At 41.9% G+C, this 17,858-nt stretch overlaps 1 protein-coding gene across 6 annotated transcripts; it reads left to right on the top strand.

Annotated features, from left to right (window-relative positions):
• The first annotated feature begins 8,273 nt into the window (after positions 1–8,273).
• On the top strand, positions 8,274–16,486 carry HNRNPAB (heterogeneous nuclear ribonucleoprotein A/B). 6 transcript variants are annotated; one of them, XM_039486363.1, is made up of 9 exons: positions 8,274–8,449; positions 8,562–8,777; positions 11,688–11,856; positions 11,946–12,104; positions 12,575–12,706; positions 13,570–13,675; positions 13,770–13,904; positions 13,981–14,065; positions 16,199–16,486. In XM_039486363.1, exons 2-8 carry the CDS (start codon positions 8,596–8,598, stop codon positions 14,049–14,051), a joined length of 954 nt encoding a protein of 317 aa, XP_039342297.1. In that variant the 5' UTR covers positions 8,274–8,449; positions 8,562–8,595; the 3' UTR covers positions 14,052–14,065; positions 16,199–16,486. The 6 variants fall into 6 exon arrangements, with proteins under 6 accessions (XP_039342297.1, XP_039342296.1, XP_039342295.1 ...); XM_039486362.1 differs by lacking the exon at positions 16,199–16,486 and adding an exon at positions 15,322–15,377; XM_039486361.1 differs by lacking the exon at positions 16,199–16,486 and having other exon boundaries at positions 13,981–14,639.
• Positions 16,487–17,858: the final 1,372 nt, after the last annotated feature.

Genomic DNA, 17,858 nt, shown 5'->3' with positions numbered 1-17,858 from the left:
GGAGTGCATGTTTATCATTGTAAAGATTGCACAACTGGACCTCAATTTTGCATATGTAATTACTATGATTGCATTGGGTTCTTGTATGCACATGACAAGAATTGGCTATTTTCATATGCAAATGCACAAACTGTAAGTGCAATTGTATTTAAAAGTTAGGCACATATTTTGTGAATCGAAAGCTTTCAAAAATCTGTCCCCATATCTATGTCCTCCTATTCAATGGATTTCCATTTGAGAGGGTTCCAATTCTGTTCTTCCCAATAAAAGAGGCGTAACTAGGGATTTTTGTGCCCGAGGCCAGGGACAGGGGTGGCACGTCCGGCTCTTCGGGTGCAGGTCCTTCCCTCCGAGAGGGACTGAGGGACCCGCCGCTGAAGAGCCGGACGTGCCGCCCCTCTCTCTTGCTGACGACCGGCGGCAATTCGGCGGCGGGTCCCTCAATTCCTCTCGGAGGGAAGGACTTGCCGCCGAATTGCTGCTGAAGGAGAGACTTTCTGCGCCCCTCACCTTCCGCGCCTGAGGCAACTGCCTCACTCGCCTCACCCTCGTTATGGCACTGCCAATAATCTCTTTTTCTTCTTACGATCTGTGTTCCCATGTTGGCATTTATGCTATTCCTCCTGCTTGCAGCTTCCAGAAGCATTTCTGGAGATGTCTGTTTTTAGTTTCCAAGAGAATCCTGCACTGACCAATGAGATGGCAATTGCATCCAAAGGTTCAGCCAGTTATCTTGGACTTTCTCATGCTGCACTTCACACGTTGTCTTCATAGCCTTATCTTACTTACCAAAGGAAAGGAATAAATATTTCTCAGTTAAGACACATGGAACTTTTTATAGTATTAGACTCTGACAGAATCCTGCTGCTTTAAAACTTCTGACCCTACAACTTACTGCATTAATAACATTATTAAATTATCATTATGATATTTGAAAAACCACTCAGGGTCTGATCCAACTCCCACTGATTTCAAAAGACTTTTGATCTGGCTCTTTGTTATGAATGAATAACAATAAACATGAGAGACAAAGTGGCTGAGGTAATATATTTTATTGGACCAACTTCTGCTAGTGAAAGAGACAAACTTTTGAGCTACACAGAGGTCTTCTTCAGGTCTTGGGACCAACACTGCTATAAGAACACTGCAATAAACATTACAATTACAGCATAATGAACATCACTTACAGTTCTGAATACATCTCTGTGCATAGCTTTGCTGTTGTACTTTATCTGTTAAGAGGTTTAAGAAGCCTTAGTTGTCCTTACTTATTTTTAGCCAGCTTGAAATATATTAAAAAAAACAAAAACTAAAGGGTTCTGGTTGCAGGTATGTTTGCATTCTGGTAACAAAAATACAAATATAACTTTTAACCACCAATATTGTTTCAAAGCTTTGTATTCTCTGTACTGTCATAAAAATATGGAGAAGTTAATTGGGTGTAGTTTTATAGAACAGTATAACAGCAAATACTATTCTATATGCTAGAATAATAGGTTAAAGAAAGACTAAGGGAATGACGCTAGCTAGTACCATGAATAAAAAAATGTCAAGCTATTCATATTTGCACACAATCCAATATTACCTACTTTTTGATGTTATACACTGTAATAATTTCTGTGTGTTAGTAATAACTCACTGGCTATATATTGACCAAAATTAAAGCTTTCTGAGGACAAATCTGAGGAACTGTCCCAGATTGAGGTATCATTAGAAGTGGTTTTGGAACAAATTGATAAACTAAACAGTAATGTCACCAGAACCAGATGGCATTCACCCAAGAGTTCTGAAGGAACTCAACTGTGAAACTGCAGAACTACTAACTGTAGCCTGTAACCTATCACTTAAATCAGTTTCTGTGTCAAATGACTGGAAGATAGCTAATGTGACACCAATGTTTAAAAAGGGCTCCAGAAGTGATCCCAGCAATTACAGGCTCGTAATCTTGACTTCAGTACCAGGCAAACTGGTTAAAACTATAGTAAAGAACAAAATTGTCAGATACATAGGTGAACATAATTTGTTGGGAAAGAATCAACATGTTTTTTGTAAAGGGAAATCATGCCTCACCAAGCTACTAGAATTCTTTGACGGAGTCAACAAGCATGTGGACAAGGGGGATCCAGTGGATATAATGTACTTATATTTCAGAAAACCTTTGACAAGGTCCCTCACCAAAGGCTCTTAAGCAAAGTAAGCAGTCATGGAATAAGAGGAAAGGTCCTCTCATGGTTTGATAACTGGTTAAAAGATAGGAAACAAAGGGTAGGAATAAATGGTCTGTTTTCAGAATGGAGCGAGGTAAATAGTGGTGTCCCCCGGGGTCTGTACTGGGCCCAGTTCTATTCAACATATTCATAAATAATCTGGAAAAAGGGGTAAACAGTGAGGTGGCAAAATTTGCAGATGATACAAAATTTTTCAAGATAGTTAAGTCCCAGGCAGACAGTGAAGAGCTACAAAAGGATCTATCAAAACTATGTGCCTGGGCAACAAAATGGCAGATGAAATTCAATGTTGATAAATGCAAAGTAATGCTCATTGAAAAACAATGCCAACTATACAAAAAAAATGTTGGGGTCTAAACTAGCTGTTACCACTGAAGAAAGATCTTGGAGTCATTGTGGATAGTTCTCTGAAAAAATCCACTCAATGTGCAGCAGCAGTCAAAAAAGTGAACAATGTTGGGCATCATTAAGGGATAGATAAGAAGACAGAAAATATTATATTTCCTCTATATAAATCCATGGTACGCCCATATTTTGAATACTGCGTGTGGATGTGGTCACCTCATCTCAAAAAAGATATATTGGAATTGGAAAAGATTCAGAAAAGGGCAACAAAAATGCTTAGGGGTATGGAACAGCTTCCGTATGAGGAGAGATTAATAAGACTGGGACTTATCATCTTGGAAAAGAGACAACTACGGGGGGATATGACTGAGGTCTATAAAATCATGACGGGGGTGAAGAAAATAAGAAAGTAGAGTAAATAACACTTGTTTTATAACACAAGAACTAGGGGTCACCAAATGAAATGAATAGGCAGCAGGTTTAAAATAAACAAAAGGAAGTATTTCTTCACACAACACACAGTCAACCTGTGGAACTCTTTGCCAGAGGATGTTCTGAAGGCCAAGCCTATAACAGGATTTAAAAAGAACTAGGTAAATTCATGGAGGATCGGTCCGTCAATGGCTATAAGCAAGGATGGGTAGGGATGGTGTCCCTAGCCTGTTTGCCAGAAGCTGGGAATAAGCGACAGGGAATGGATCACTTGATGATACCTGTTCTGTTCATTCCCTCTGGGGCACCTGGCATTGGCCACTGTTGGAAGACAGGATACTGGGCTAGATGGATCTTTGGTCTGACCCAGTATGGCCATTTTTATGTTCTTATGTTTTTACACATTATTTTATAAGTTCTGAGCCATTACAGACCATCAGCCAAATATATACTGGAAAGTAAAGAGGTTTCAAAAGTTCTGTTAAAGGTATAAAAACTGAAATCAAAGACTTAAAAAAAAATCCTGCAAGGAAAATTAATATTTCAAGTTAAAAGCACCACAGCAAGATATTCAAAGTTAAGTGGCAGATTTTTAAAGGCATAATTTTATATGTGCCCAAGCATCTTTAGAAATTGCATGCATGGAAATTTGATGTGGATCCATTTTTGTCTTTAGAAATCTATTCCTAAATATTTCTGGCATCACTCATACATTTTTTCAAATAAGAACAATATTAGATAACATGTGAGGATTTCCAGACTTTTGTAGAAATCATATCCTCAGTGCTCCTTTACAATTGTTTTTTTTTTTCCTGCAGCTGAAGTCTGTGTATTATATAAGGTCCAATTTTGCTATCCTTACTCACCTAGAGTAATACCTTTGTCCACAAACACATAAGGCATTACTTATAAGAAAGGCAGAATTGGACCCAGGATCAAGAGGCCATACACAGGAAAAACTCATTGATTTCAATGATAAATCATCCTCATCAAAATCATAATTATTGCAGGATCAGGCACACTGTATGTGAAACCAGGATGTTATTTTTTCACAGCAGTAGGCATGTTATGTACGGAATAACACACAAGAGGGTGTGTGGTTACTGGGAAATAACCACACCCTTTAAATACAGAGTGAAGCACAAGACCAAAAAGTCTAGTTACTCTAACACCCCGGAAGGATTGTCCAAAACAACACCTAGAGCCTTAGCTGTGACTGTGGAGCGTGCAGCAGGCAGTGCAATGGAATACACGTAGGTATACAAAAGTGATTTTTCACTCCCCATAATCCTAAAAGCCACTCTAATTTGTGCCAACTGCCAATGGTAGCCAGGGATTGTCAGGATACAGCTTTGCTGTTGGATTTGGGAAGTTTGGCGTATCAGAGGGAACTGTACAGTTAGAAATGACATTTGGGACTGGCAGTTGAAATGGGGCAATTAGGAATGGCAGCTAGAACTGGACACTTGGGGGTAGCCAACTGGAATTGTCTAGATAGGTGCGAGAGTTGGAATTAGCCAGCTAGAAATGATGGCTGGAATGGGGCAGTTGGACTAATGGAGACTTTCCATTTGTAGAAGATAAGGAAAGGGCATTCGAGTCAATGAGTCAACGTTAATCAAAAGCAGGATAATGCGTGTGAGAAGAGCAGTATGAGGGACATGAAGGTGAAGGCAAAGAAAAGAAAACTGATAGAACAAAACAAAATATCAAGAGAACCAGGGAAAAAGTGAAAGGAAAGAAAGGAAAGGAGAGGGAGAAATCCACCTGAAAAGAGAAGTGTGTAACTCCTGGTTAATAAGGGTGTGTGAAGCTAACAGCTTGTCTACATGGGTACACTCAGCAAAATTAATCTGAATTAACTAAAAATGTGGATTTAAAGTGGCTTAGTTAAACCACATTAAAATCACAGTAGACACTCTTATTCAGAATTAAAATGGTCTTAATTCAGTTTAGTTTAATTCACTTCCTAAATTAATTAAGATGAATGGAATTAAACTCAGTTTAAATAAGGGCTTGGCTATATGGGGACAAAGGAAAATTAATCTGAATTAACTAAAGGTGTGAACTGAAAGTGGATTAGTTAAACTATATTAAACCTCTGTGTGAGGCTGTCATACAGAATTAAAGTGGCCTTACATCAGTTTAATTTTAATTTACTCCTTGAGCTGGAAATTCATTTTGGGTGGTCACTGAATTTTAAATTGTTTTAATAATTTTGTATTTTTAATCAACAAGAATGTGGAAGTAAAAAATAGGTTTACAAACACAGACAATATGTCTGAGAATTTAACCACACAAAAATGAAAAAAAAAATAAGTTACAATTTCACCAGCAGTTGTTACTCAAACATTGCATACATTCATGGAATCAAAACATAAAACTCACCTTGGGCCTTTAAAATTCTGTTCATGGCAAGTGCCACAGGCACCAAGACAACAGGGGCTGGGAAGTGCACTCAAAATGGTGAATTCTTCGTTATGTTGAGAGGCACCAGATTTTTCAAGTAAACTCGTAACTATGTAAGTTTGTTTATTTATTTAAAAATTCTCAATTAGGTCCTCGCCCAATGACATCTTTTTACTGACTTCAAAGGGAACTGGATTAGGCCCTTATTCTAAAAATAGCATGTTATGGGATTGTGGTCATCATGAGTACAACATTATTCTGCAATCCTTATTCTTTGCTTGTTACAAAGACATGGGGGAAAAATGCATTTTTCTGTTATGATCTTAATTTGAAAATGGATGACGGGGCCAAAAATGTTTTAAAGTGATTTGTGTAAGGATGGCCTGGATCTTAGATTTGGTTGTCTGGCAAGAAAATACACCATCACATTTTTATTTTTTGTTAACCACAACCAGCCACCTGTGTTCCTCCTGAATCGCAGTAGAGTGTGCAATTAATTGAGCAGAGACAGAAGAGAAATTTACCAGAGTCAGTGGGCAGGTATGTAAATAATCATTTTGTTTTGCCAATTAGTAACGTTTACAGAGAAATTTAGGTGGCAATTGTTACTTTCATCTTTAAATCAAATCAGGGCTTGAACAGAAAAAAGTAAAAAAGGATGGTACCCTCTGAAGCTCTGCCCAAAAGCCAAGCTCCACCTTCATGAGATGCCAGAATGGGATACCAAGGACAACAGACTCTGCAGATGTTGAAAATATGATCACATGGGCTCTCCTGGACTTCTCAGGCTTGGTTTTTTGTCAGTGAGATTCAGCTGCACTCTTGGGAGAGACAGATTAAGGCATAGGCTCTAGGGCTCTAGCTCCCACGGTCACATGATAACATCAGACTCTAAGGTTCTGTTTAGAAAAAAACATTTCTGGCCCTCCTGATTGCAAAACCTGGAGGGCAAGAAGCATAAATAATCAGGTTTAAACAGAAATAAGAATGTCCACACAGCATTTTGCACCCGTTTAACTAAATCAATGCATGTCAACATACACACTAAAGTTATGTCTACACTAAGAGTGCTTTACCAGTATAGGCACTATACTGGAAAAGGGCTGTTAGTGTGAATGCAGCTTATATTGACAAAACTGCACTTTTACTGGTACACCTCTACCCCGATATAATGCAGTCCTCGGGAGCCAGAAAAATCTTACCATATTATAGGTGAAACCGCATTATATCAAACTTGCTTTGATCCGCTAGAGTGAGCAGCCGCACCCCACCGGAGCACTGCTTTACCGCGTTATATCTGAGGTGTATAGTTTTTACCTTGGAAGCAAAACCAGCTGTATCAATAAAAGCACAGTTTTGTGAGTATAATTGCATCTACACTAAGGGCTTTTGCTAGCACAGTTATGTCAGTATTCACACACCTGACTTACAAAGCTATGATGGCAGAAGTCTGAGATGTAGATATAGCCTAAATCAATGGGACTACTCAGATACACTTACTTATGTAAATTGGTGCAAGTCTGGGCCTAAGTAATTAAAAGTCACTTGTCTCAAAGTGTTTTGGTTGTACCAGGCTGTACGGAATAACTCTTCCATAGTGGTATTATTCATAGTATGTCGATGCTAATGAGCAATGAAAGATTATTACATTGTAATGTAAGATCACATTAACTACATTCCAGATTGTATGTCCTGCAAGCTGCAGCCATTGCAGAATGCCAGGCAGACTTTTGACTAGCCTGAAAAACTGAGGATGGATGACAACTCTAGCAGGTTTCATACAAGACCAAGTCAGACTTTATAGTTTAAAATACAGGCTGCTTGGGAACTATGAAATTTACAAATTAATCCCCTCCACCTCCTAAAAAAACCTAGTAAGAACCTAATTTTCTTTCTAAAAATAAACATGCTGAAGACAATATACCTTTTCTTAAGTGAGGAGAAACTTTAACAGTAATTATCTCATAACACTGTTACATACCTCCATTTTTTAGGCTCTGCTTTTCTTCAAAACTATAGAGAGGCATCTATGTTTATTTGCACAGATAATATGGAGGCCTACCTGCCAGAGCACTGGACTGGGACTCACAACATCTGGGTTCTAGTCCCAGCTCTGCCACTGGCCTGGAGCAAGAGGTAACCTTAGATAAGTCACTTTGCCTCAGGCCAGGTCTACACCTAAAACTTAGGCAGAACTACAGCCCTCAGGGGCATGGACATTTTTTCACTCAGTGCAGAGTAGTTAGGTTGACTTAACCCCTAGTGCAGACACAGCTAGCTACTCCCTCTTGAAGAGGTGGATTATATCTACATCGGCAGAAAACCCCTTCCACTGATGTAGGAAGCATCTATGCTACTGCAGCACAGGCAGCGCACTAGCTGTGCAGACACAGCCTGTGCGTTTAACCGAGGGGGGGCAAAGCTTCCAATCACAGACAAGTCACCCACCTCAATGGGTTGATCAAACCTATCCCCCCCCTTTAAACAGAGGCCAATGGGGAAATTAAAGAGACCCCCCCCTCCCCGAGATGGGAGCCTGGCTGCGCCCCGTCTGCTCAGCCCTCAGGCTGGGGGAGGGGCTTCTTTCCAAGCAGGGGGGAGGGGAAGCAGCCCCGCTGCGCGGCCGGGTACCAGGCCCGCTCCCTTCCTTGCATCGCCTGTCGGCCTGACCCAGGCTCGGCCCCGCTGTCTGCTCTGCTCGCTCCCGAACGCCTCAGTCCTGCCAGCCCCACTCTTGGTCTGGAGGGAGCCAATGAGAGAGGCAAACCCGCCTGAGTGGCAGGTGAGGGCAGCCAATGAGCAGGCGCCTTGTTGCCGGGTGGCGCGAGCGCTCGCTCTCGCTCTATAAAGGCGGCCACGCGCGGAAGGCTGCGGTGCGGGCTGGAGAGTGCGTGTCTCTCGCGGGGAGGGGGTAACGGCGGCGGGGCCAGTCGAAGAGCAGCTGAGCGCCGCGCGAAGGGATCCCAGCTCGAGCTCACGCGGGGATTTTAATCCGATTCCGGCCGGCCCGGATTTTATCGAGAGCGGGTTTTAAGGTGAGTCTCGCCGGCCGGCCGGGCGGGCCTGGACAGAGCCGCGGGGCGCTGCCGGGGGGGGCGGCAGGAAGGACCGCGGCCCTTCTGACCGTGCGCTGCGCTTGTGTCGCAGGCGGTTCTGTCTCCAGCCTCGGGAGACGGGCAGGATGTCCGAAGTGGAGCAGCAGGTGGCGGATCCCGCCGACGCCACCCAGAACGGGCACGAAGCGGCCGAAGGCGCCGGCGAGCAGCAGGCCGAGAGCGGCGGCGCGGCGGCGCCGGTGGCCGCCAGCCAGAACGGAGCCGAAGGCGACCAGATCAACGCCAGCAAGAACGAGGAGGATGCGGGGTAGGTGCCGCTCCCTCGCCGCGCGCCCCTCTGGCGGTGGCTGGGCGGAGGGCGGGCCCCGCTCCCCGCCGCCATGTGCCGCGCTGTCGCGGATCAGTAGGCCCCGCGCGCGCCCCTGCCTTTCGCCGTAACGGAAATGGCGGGGGAGGGTGGGAGGCCCGGCCGCTCAGACCGTCTCGGCCGCTTGGGGTAGGGCCGCAGGCTCGGCACAGCCCGGCGGCCAACGCGCAGGCCGGTCACCGCAGCCGCAGAGGCCTTTCCTTTGTTCCGGGGCTGCCTTTTGTTGGCGCCATGTGGAGGCTGGGGGAGGGGCGGCGATCGAGCCTGCTGGTTCCTCGCGCGCTGAAATGGCAGAGTTCGCCTCGCTCCCTCTGGCTGCGGCGGCCGAGCTTTCAGCGCGGGGCCTCGCTTTTCCCGCTGTACGGGCTGGCGAACTGCCTCTCTGCGGAGCGGGGGCCGGGCCCCCTCCGCTAGTGAGCCCGATCCCACTACCGGCCGGCTTTGAATGACGTGTCTGAAGATACCTTCGCCCTGAAAATGGCTGGTGGAGTCTAGGAAAGTCTCTGGGGGGGAGATGGCATCATAGACTGGAAAGGGAACACTTATAACACTATATGCCCTACATTACTTACCACAGCATAGTCCTTGGTGCATTGTCCGCGAACTGTGGGCTTGTCTATATTCGAAACGCTTCAGGGGCATAGTGGCACTGCCCATGCTGGGGGTTAGGTTGGCTTAACTATGCAGTTCAGGTGTGAATTTTTCACTCCCTTGGGTGATGCAGTTAAGCTGACTTAATTTTCTATTGCACATAATCTCTTGTGACTTTGGGGGAGAGGGTGTAGTTTTTCCAGTGCTGGCTCTCATCCAACTGTCTCTTGGGACTTACTACTATTACCACCCCTGTATTAGTGCCTATGGGTGCACAATTTATGCCTGATTTGAAAAATACACCTGTGCTGTATCTTGGGGAGTTGTGGATTAAGCCACTCCTTTCCATTCAAGTTTAATGTCTGTTCTTGGTTTGAAGCCTTGTGATTAGGGTCCAAATGCACTCACATGAGCCACCAATCTTCAGATGCTTCACAATGGCATGGTTCTGCTCCTTATGACAGTTTGCCTGTTCAGCAGGCCTAAGGAGCGTGGGAGCTAGGCCACTGGATAATTTACTGTGCAAATCAATGTGTAGGGCAGAACTTTTGAAGTGCAGTGCCTACCTCTGGTTGCAGCAGAGTAGGAGATGTGATCATGCTACTTTAGTGCTGCTTTAGGGGTGGGGAATTTTTTCCATGCAGGGACCAGAATTTGGCCCAAAATCTAGGGGTGAAACTGTCTGAGATTCTTATATTGTACATGATTTGAAAGCATTATAGGATACTGTAATACTAAACTACCAGAATTCACCATACAATGCAATCTCTAAAGTGTAACTACAGAATTGTCTTGCCATTAAAGCAAAAGTGCCACTGTAGATTACTCAAGCCTATTGTCAGTCAGTGCAGATTAAAGAAGCCTTGCAAAAATTCTACTTGCTTAGGGTGAGTGAGCATTTTGGTGAGGATCAAATCTTCACACCTCATGGTAATGGGTGTGCGCCTAGTTCGGTAATTCTCAAAACCGTTTTGCAAGGGTGAGGTTGGTGTGGTTGTCAGGATGAAGGGTTCAAAAACACATTCTGACTTTCCAGTTGGACTAATGACATGTATACTCTTCAAAGCAGGTGCAAACTAGAATCTTTCCATCAGGAAATGGACCTCTTACCTGATGATTACATGTCTTTTTATATAAAAAGATAGATGGAGTAACATACATTTTAAGGCTTTTTCCTTTTGCAGACAGCTGGGAACACTTGCATTATCAAATAGATTGAACTGGAAGCCAAAAAGTAACATCAAATAACTCCAGTTACTTCAGTTCACTTAGAAGTAGCTAAACTGTGAAACTAACCAGCTTGGCTGTCTTTACACAGCGTCAGGGCTCTGACATCAGCCCAAGAGATGTGAGAAGCTTTAAGGTTATTAAAGTTATAAATGTTACCTTGGAAATACCATGATCTTAAGTATAGCCATCTTTCTGGGTTTTGCTGGAGTTCCTGTTGGATCTTGGATTGTTTTCTGAGCTCTAATCTGAATAGATGAGCTGGGGGAGCTGAATGTCCTTTAAGTTCTGTATGTCTTGATTTAAATCTCTTCCTCTTTGGTGGCTCGGTTTTCACATCCTACCCTTGATGTCAATTTCATGAATACTCAATTTTCTAAACTATAGATAGTCTTGAATTTACTATGCAAGAGAGGGTAGGGAATCCCCTTTATGGCTGCCTTTTCATAAACTTTTTTTAAACAAAGAGCTTTCAGGGTTCTGTCTATAGAATTAAAATTAGTTGTTCCCTGCCTCTGATACATTTGTCTTAACCATGTTGAGGAACTGGGCCAAAATCCTTGAATATAAAAGTACATGCCTCAGCTTTATGGATGTTAACTTTTATCCCAAAAACTAAATTGAGAATATTAAGTACTCAAAACTTATTTTTTTTATAAGCTAGAAAGTTTATAGGCAGTCAGTGAAGTGCTGTTAACAGAATATTGAGGCTTAAAGAGGATGAACCTTTGTTTCTAACAGTAACTGAGTAATGTCTCTATGCTCATCTTCTTGCACTAAGAACTCTCAGGAAACACTACATAAATCCTTTTAACTTGGATAAAGGTCTTTAAAATGAAATATAAAAGATTGCCAAGTCCTTTAATAGCAATACCTTTGCAATGGCATATATTAACAGGCCATTGAATGCACTTCTTGCCTTTGGCCTTTCTGCTCACAATGCACAGGATGCATATAGATATTAATGTACATCATGCTGTCTACTGCTGTAACAATTCCTAACTTAGTAATTTTACCCTTATGAAATTTCAGGAAAATGTTTGTTGGTGGCCTCAGCTGGGATACAAGCAAAAAAGACTTGAAAGACTACTTCACTAAATTTGGTGAAGTGGCTGACTGTACAATAAAGATGGACCCGAACACAGGAAGATCAAGAGGTTTTGGATTTATTTTGTTCAAAGAAGCTGGAAGTGTTGACAAGGTGAGTAAGATTATACTTCTGATCTTACTGTTTTCTAGTGAAAAGCTCCTTTTACATGAATTAATCTTGCCATACCAAATTATTTGCAGGTATTGGAACAGAAAGAACACAGGTTAGATGGGCGACTTATTGACCCAAAAAAGGCCATGGCAATGAAAAAAGATCCAGTGAAGAAAATTTTTGTTGGTGGACTTAACCCTGAAGCCACAGAAGAGAAAATCCGGGAATACTTTGGAGAGTTTGGAGAGGTGTGTAACTTTAATCCTGGTACGCCGGAAATACAGCAGAATATGCTGTAATTTTTTTGTAAACTGAACATAGACTGGATCTTCAAGGCATTTTGGAACAGAAGTTATGTAAACTTGAACTATTCAAAACACTAAGCATTTGTTATAGTAGTACCTTTAAAAATAAGGGTTTGACTTGCAAAAAGTGATGACCATCACTACAGCTCCAAGCAGAAATTGCCAGATGTGACTTGACATTTTTGTGGTCTAATTGAGTACTTGTTCTGTAATTTAGGAACACTTGTCACCATATTTAAATCCTATTTCAGAAGGGCTAGAGCTCTAAGCTTGTATGAATTGGCTTAAAGGACATTTATGCTATTTTGTTACATAAAAATACCATGATTATGCTAACATGTACAGGCATGAAATACAGAATGGTAACAATACAGTGGAAAAGTAATGGTCCTGAAGTTGTAATATATTTTCAGATTGAAGCAATTGAACTTCCAATGGATCCAAAGACCAACAAAAGGAGAGGCTTTGTGTTCATCACTTTCAAGGAAGAAGATCCAGTCAAGAAGATCTTGGAGAAAAAATTCCATAATGTTAGCGGAAGCAAGGTAGGAAACGATTCAAATTGAAGCAATTCTTTCCCCAATTTCAGAGGTTGGTATCTAGTTTAAACAATCTCATGCTTTCTGAAATAATTGTTGTAGTGACTCATTTCGTGTCTTCAGGTACACGGACGCAGAAAGGACAATTTGTATTTCATTAGTTAAGTTGGACTACTACTTGAAGGACTCTGGCATACTCTTCTAGGATTTCTCAAAGAATAGACTTTTTTCTGCTGATACTGCAACAAGTTTTGTAAAGGACAGTGACCTCAGAAAATGAGTTCAGCTGCTACACTTATTTAAAACCACGTGGGGATTTGCACAACTTATGTTTTAGGGCAGGTGACTTTACTGTAAGACCTACACAAATTAGCTGAAGTGCTGTTAAATGCAAAAACTCAAAACAGAGAACAAAATTTAAACTTAAAATCACTACAACAGCTATTAAATCTAACATGATCATTTTGACTTCAGTTTGACTGTGCTCCTTTAATAGCACTCCCTGGTGACCTTACACCAGTAAACAAGAGCAGAATATCCACAAGCACTGTTCATTTAAAATCTCAAATCTGCAAAAGTGTACCAACTTAAACATCTGGTATCTGTTTATTTGGATCCTTTTGACCAGTGGCTCTCAAGGAGGAAGTAAGCAATTTTTCAGTAATAGTGTGTGGGTTTTTTGTAAGCAAGTAGTTTAGTGAGGTGAAACTTGAGGTACGCAAGACAAAGCAGACTAAAAGGGGTACAGTACTCTGGAAAGTTTGAGAGCCACTATAGTAGATCAGTAAAGTCACAGCTCACCTACTTTACATTTTCAGTTACAAAGGCACTGTTGTACTTAAGCACATTGCTCTACTTGCTTTTTTCAGTGTGAGATCAAGGTAGCGCAGCCGAAGGAAGTATACCAGCAGCAACAATTCAGTAGTGGTGGAGGAAGAGGCAGCTATGGAGGAAGAGGCAGAGGTGGAAGAGGTGGTAAGTGTTGCACACACTACTTAAGTATGGACCCATTCAGAACCAAGATGCTTGTACTAAAATGGGATTTTGTGGATGGTTTTCCCTTCTGTAGCTCAAAGTTATGGCAATTACTGGACCCAGGGTTATGGGAATCAAGGATACGGCTATCAGCAAGGTTATGGTGGCTATGGAGGCTATGATTATTCAGGATGTGGGTATTATGAATATGGACCAGGCTATGATTACAGTAAGTAAAGAGAAATGTATTGGGTATGAGCACCATAAGTAATAGCAGTTTAATGCATTTGATCTCTTGTTCATAGGTCAAGGCAGTGCAAATTATGGGAAAAGTCCAAGACGTGGTGGTCATCAGAATAATTACAAGCCATATTGATCAAATTTATTCAGGTATGCAGTGGCATGGTCTCTTTTAGAAAATGACTGCATAGGTTTTGTACTCAATGCTGTAGATGGATATTACAATTATGTACCAAATCTAACTTTACAATAAATTTCTATGGCCTGTTAAATGTGCATCTTAAGAGCTCCCTGGAAATGTCTTACATGTTTAATATTTACAGAACTAGTTGTCTAGACAGTGTGGTGTGTAAACTTCAGTCTTGCTGAAGATATTAATTAATGATTTTATTAATAGGTTAAACTGAAACTGATTTTTTTGAGGGTCTGCTTAAAGCTGCAGCTCTGCAACTAGGGACTGCCTCTTGGAGTTTACTATGGACTCTGCATTACTCCAGTTGTACAGAATGAGATGTATCTTAGGGAACCAGTGTCACTTTCCACCTTTTATTTTGTATTGTTTTTGTGTCATACATTTCCTGTAATGGAAGTGTTAATTTTACTGTACTTTTTGGTACCTTTTTGGAATCTAATGTATTGTAAGGTATTTTACATGTGTTCTGATTCACCATGACATGGATATTGAAGCTATCCTAGCTTTTGAAATAAAAAAGGTGTAATCTAGTGTCTTGTGCCATTCTTCAGCTGTATCAGTACAGCTCTAATGTACTGCTTCCAGAACTGAAGTAAAATTAGTAGTTGATAGCAATCTCATCAGTTAAAGGCTGGACTTCAAAACCAGACTGGTCAGTGGTGTGCTTGCACTTGAAAATAAGCATCTGCTCCTAAACTCAATTCTGATATTACAGAACAGAAAATTCAGTAGAAATCCCTCACTGAAATTGAACTGTCCAGGAGTGGTGGTGGCAGCTTTGGAATATCTTGTCTTCCAGACAACTGTAATGATCCTTTTAAGCTTTACTAGTACGCAGTTTGACTTTGCCTCTGGTTTCTAGAAAGCAGCCAAACTCTAGGCCAGTGGTTCTCAGCCTATTTACCATTGTTTTATGTGGGGTGCATCCAATACTACCTGTATGGCCCTGAGGATGTCACATAGGCTGCAGGTTGAGAACCACTGATCTAGGCAGAGACTGAGAATGGAAGTTTGCTAGTAGCTTCATTGGAGGATCAGAGAACTGTGGGGTGGAGGGGAGACTAAGTTGAGGAAGAATCCCTCTTTTCTCCTGCTTCTAACATGCATTGTTAAATGGTGTCTTAAAAAGTGACTAAGAAATTTCCGGCTCATTTGTGTACGGGTCTCATGTCCCTGAACTTGTGACTTAATCTTTTTTTTTTTTCCCCTCCAGCCTTCCAGGAAAAGTGGGATAGACAGAACTTGAATTTTTAATATAAAGACAAACAACTTTTCTAGCTTGCTATATTATAGCAGAAAGGGAACAGAACCTGTAACGATTAAACTGGCATATTTAAAATGCCAGTCCAAAACTGTAGGCTACACTGTTTCTCTAGGGGTACTAATATCAATTCCTCACAAACTTTTTGTCCTACATTGTACCAATTCACTGCAGTATAGTTAATTATTTTAACTTTATTATAGGTTTACTGACTACTCCAAATACCAGGGGTCAGTACTCTATTTAATAGCACCCACTGTTGCACTTTCTTGATGCAAGCTGGAGGAACAATTTCAAAGTGACTGCCACACATCTAGCATAGCTTTGATATTTCACTGCAGCAGAGACACCTACGTTTTAAGCAGTTATGTAAACATGGCTGAAACTTTGTTTAGTTCTGAGAAGGATTTTTAACCTGAGCAACTGAAAACCAAGACTACAAGAGACTGTACAGTCAACTGACTCTTGAATAGTTCATTCTCTGTTGCATGTTAACTTTTGCAGCATTTCCTTTCCCACCTTAAAATAATTGCCTTCTGTACTAGGAATACAAACTAAACTCTATTTAGAGTAAGTGCATCTAAAAATGGTGTTAGTTTCCACCAAACCCACCAGCATTACTCTATCTCCTGTAGAAGCATTTGTTAAATTGTCAGGACTAGCAGCAAAGGTAGTTCTAGCACTCATTTACTACCCAAATTAGGGCTTACAGAAAACAAATTTTTCTTTTGGTAGAATGTACTTAGAGATTAAGTCATGCTCTTTAAAACTAATGAAAAATAATTCCAACTACTCAAATTGCTTCCCCTCTCTTTTTCTGGCTTTACAGCTGCATTTTTCCCCAAACAGCTTACTACCCCAGCCAGAGATGAGTTGTTCTCCTATTTGCAATTGCCAGAAGCAGTTCAAAGTTGAAGCAGGGCCTGTGCATATGTATACAACCTCCTCACCCCTCCACCACTGCCTGCTTCTGCAGCAGCAGTCAAGCATCACTTTGCTCCTACCTGGTCTTTAGCAGCTTAATTTTCTTTTGTGGGCAGGGAAAGCTACTCTTCCTCTTTCCTCTGCATAATAAACAGTGGGCTAGCCTTAGCTATCTTGAACCAGCAATCCACTTCTTAGTTCCAGACTCTTCCACCACCACAAATTTTGCTAGGGCTGAGGGGAGCTAACTCAGCTGTTGAAAGATCTGCTCTCTAAATCTTTGCCTGAGACAGCAGTACTATTGCACTCATGTAAGTATGTGATCAAAGACCAACAGGCTACTACTTGCTAAGGGCCACAGCATGAGCAGGCGTAGCTGTAAGTTGTAAGAGCCAAACAGAATGCTATTCTAGAGTGATTCTGCAATACTGTCTCTTACAAAAGATCCATCTGATAGAGATAAAAAGGACTCAAGGTTTCAGTAGCCACTTTCAGCCTATCCTGCCCTTTGGAAGAGTCACAGTAGCCTAGTTATGAAAGACAGACCATCCCAGCAGCCTTGGTAGCAGATCATATTAGCTGCAATGAGACTGTGCACAAGGGTCATAGCATCTACAGGCATTTGTCTAGGGATGGGTAAATTCCTCAACATCCAGAACTTTATATCCATGTTGGTAAAGTGCATAAGAGACCATAGGCACAGCTGCTGATTTTCCTGATTTCATGTACAGAAATTACCCCTGGGCAAGGTCCCATATACATTACCTCCACTACTTCCTAATAAAAGTATAGGCCCATTTGCAAGCAGAATTAGGTGCTAGTTCTGAACCATCTGTTGAACACTCAGCTAATGCATTATTCCACAAGTCTTCCAGACTCTCAGGTACTTGTGCCTAGATAGAATAGGAAGTACAGAACAGCATCAACCAATGGAGCTCAAATGTGTAAACTAGTGCTATGATGATTCCAGAACTACATTGAGGGCTTCTGATCCTGTTTGACAAGACTCCCATTCTGGTGTATATGAACCAAGGAGGAATGTGGAGTAACTACTTTCAGTAGGGAGGGAGAGGAACAGGCAAAGACGATTCTCCCTGCTAGAGGAGCAATACATGTAAAAGGAGAGCTGAACCAAGACAGATTTGGCTCAGAACAGTGCCTGACTCAAGAAGTCCAGTCTGATTTTGCACAAGTTCAGCTTTCTGGTGGTCAACCTATTCACCAATCACAACAAACATTTGAAATCTACCAGCAGAATCCCCTTTTGCACAGATGGCCCCATGGCCTACATATGCATTTCTGCCCTTTCTACTTCTAGAAAAGATATGAAGACAAGCAGCAAAGCTGATAATGCTAGGTCTTCACTGGCCAAATAGACCGTAGTTCTCCAATCTGATAGAACTGAACTTGGAGGCACTGTTGCAGCTACCTGTGAGATGGGACATCCTTTACCAAGCCCTGTTCCTCCATCCACACCCAAATCATCTACAACTGATTAGCCTGGCTATTGAGATGGGAGGTATAAGGTGCGCTGGAGCTATCCTCCCCTGGGAGTGGAGTTGTCC

The sequence above is a fragment of the Mauremys reevesii genome, linkage group 8 (genome assembly GCF_016161935.1).
Source record: "Mauremys reevesii isolate NIE-2019 linkage group 8, ASM1616193v1, whole genome shotgun sequence".
Classification (NCBI taxonomy): Eukaryota; Metazoa; Chordata; order Testudines; family Geoemydidae; genus Mauremys; species Mauremys reevesii.
The sequence above is the reverse complement of the archived record's forward strand: the minus strand, read 5'-3'. Positions and strand labels throughout refer to the sequence as shown.

Bases quoted from the DNA above. Each gene is read 5' to 3' on its own strand.
- HNRNPAB (XM_039486363.1), top strand. From the start codon at position 8,596: ATGTCCGAAGTGGAGCAGCAGGTGGCGGATCCCGCCGACGCCACCCAG. The intron at 11,857-11,945 runs GTGAGTAAGATT...AATTATTTGCAG, and splicing joins AAGCTGGAAGTGTTGACAAG to GTATTGGAACAGAAAGAACA. The intron at 12,707-13,569 runs GTAGGAAACGAT...TGCTTTTTTCAG, and splicing joins ATAATGTTAGCGGAAGCAAG to TGTGAGATCAAGGTAGCGCA.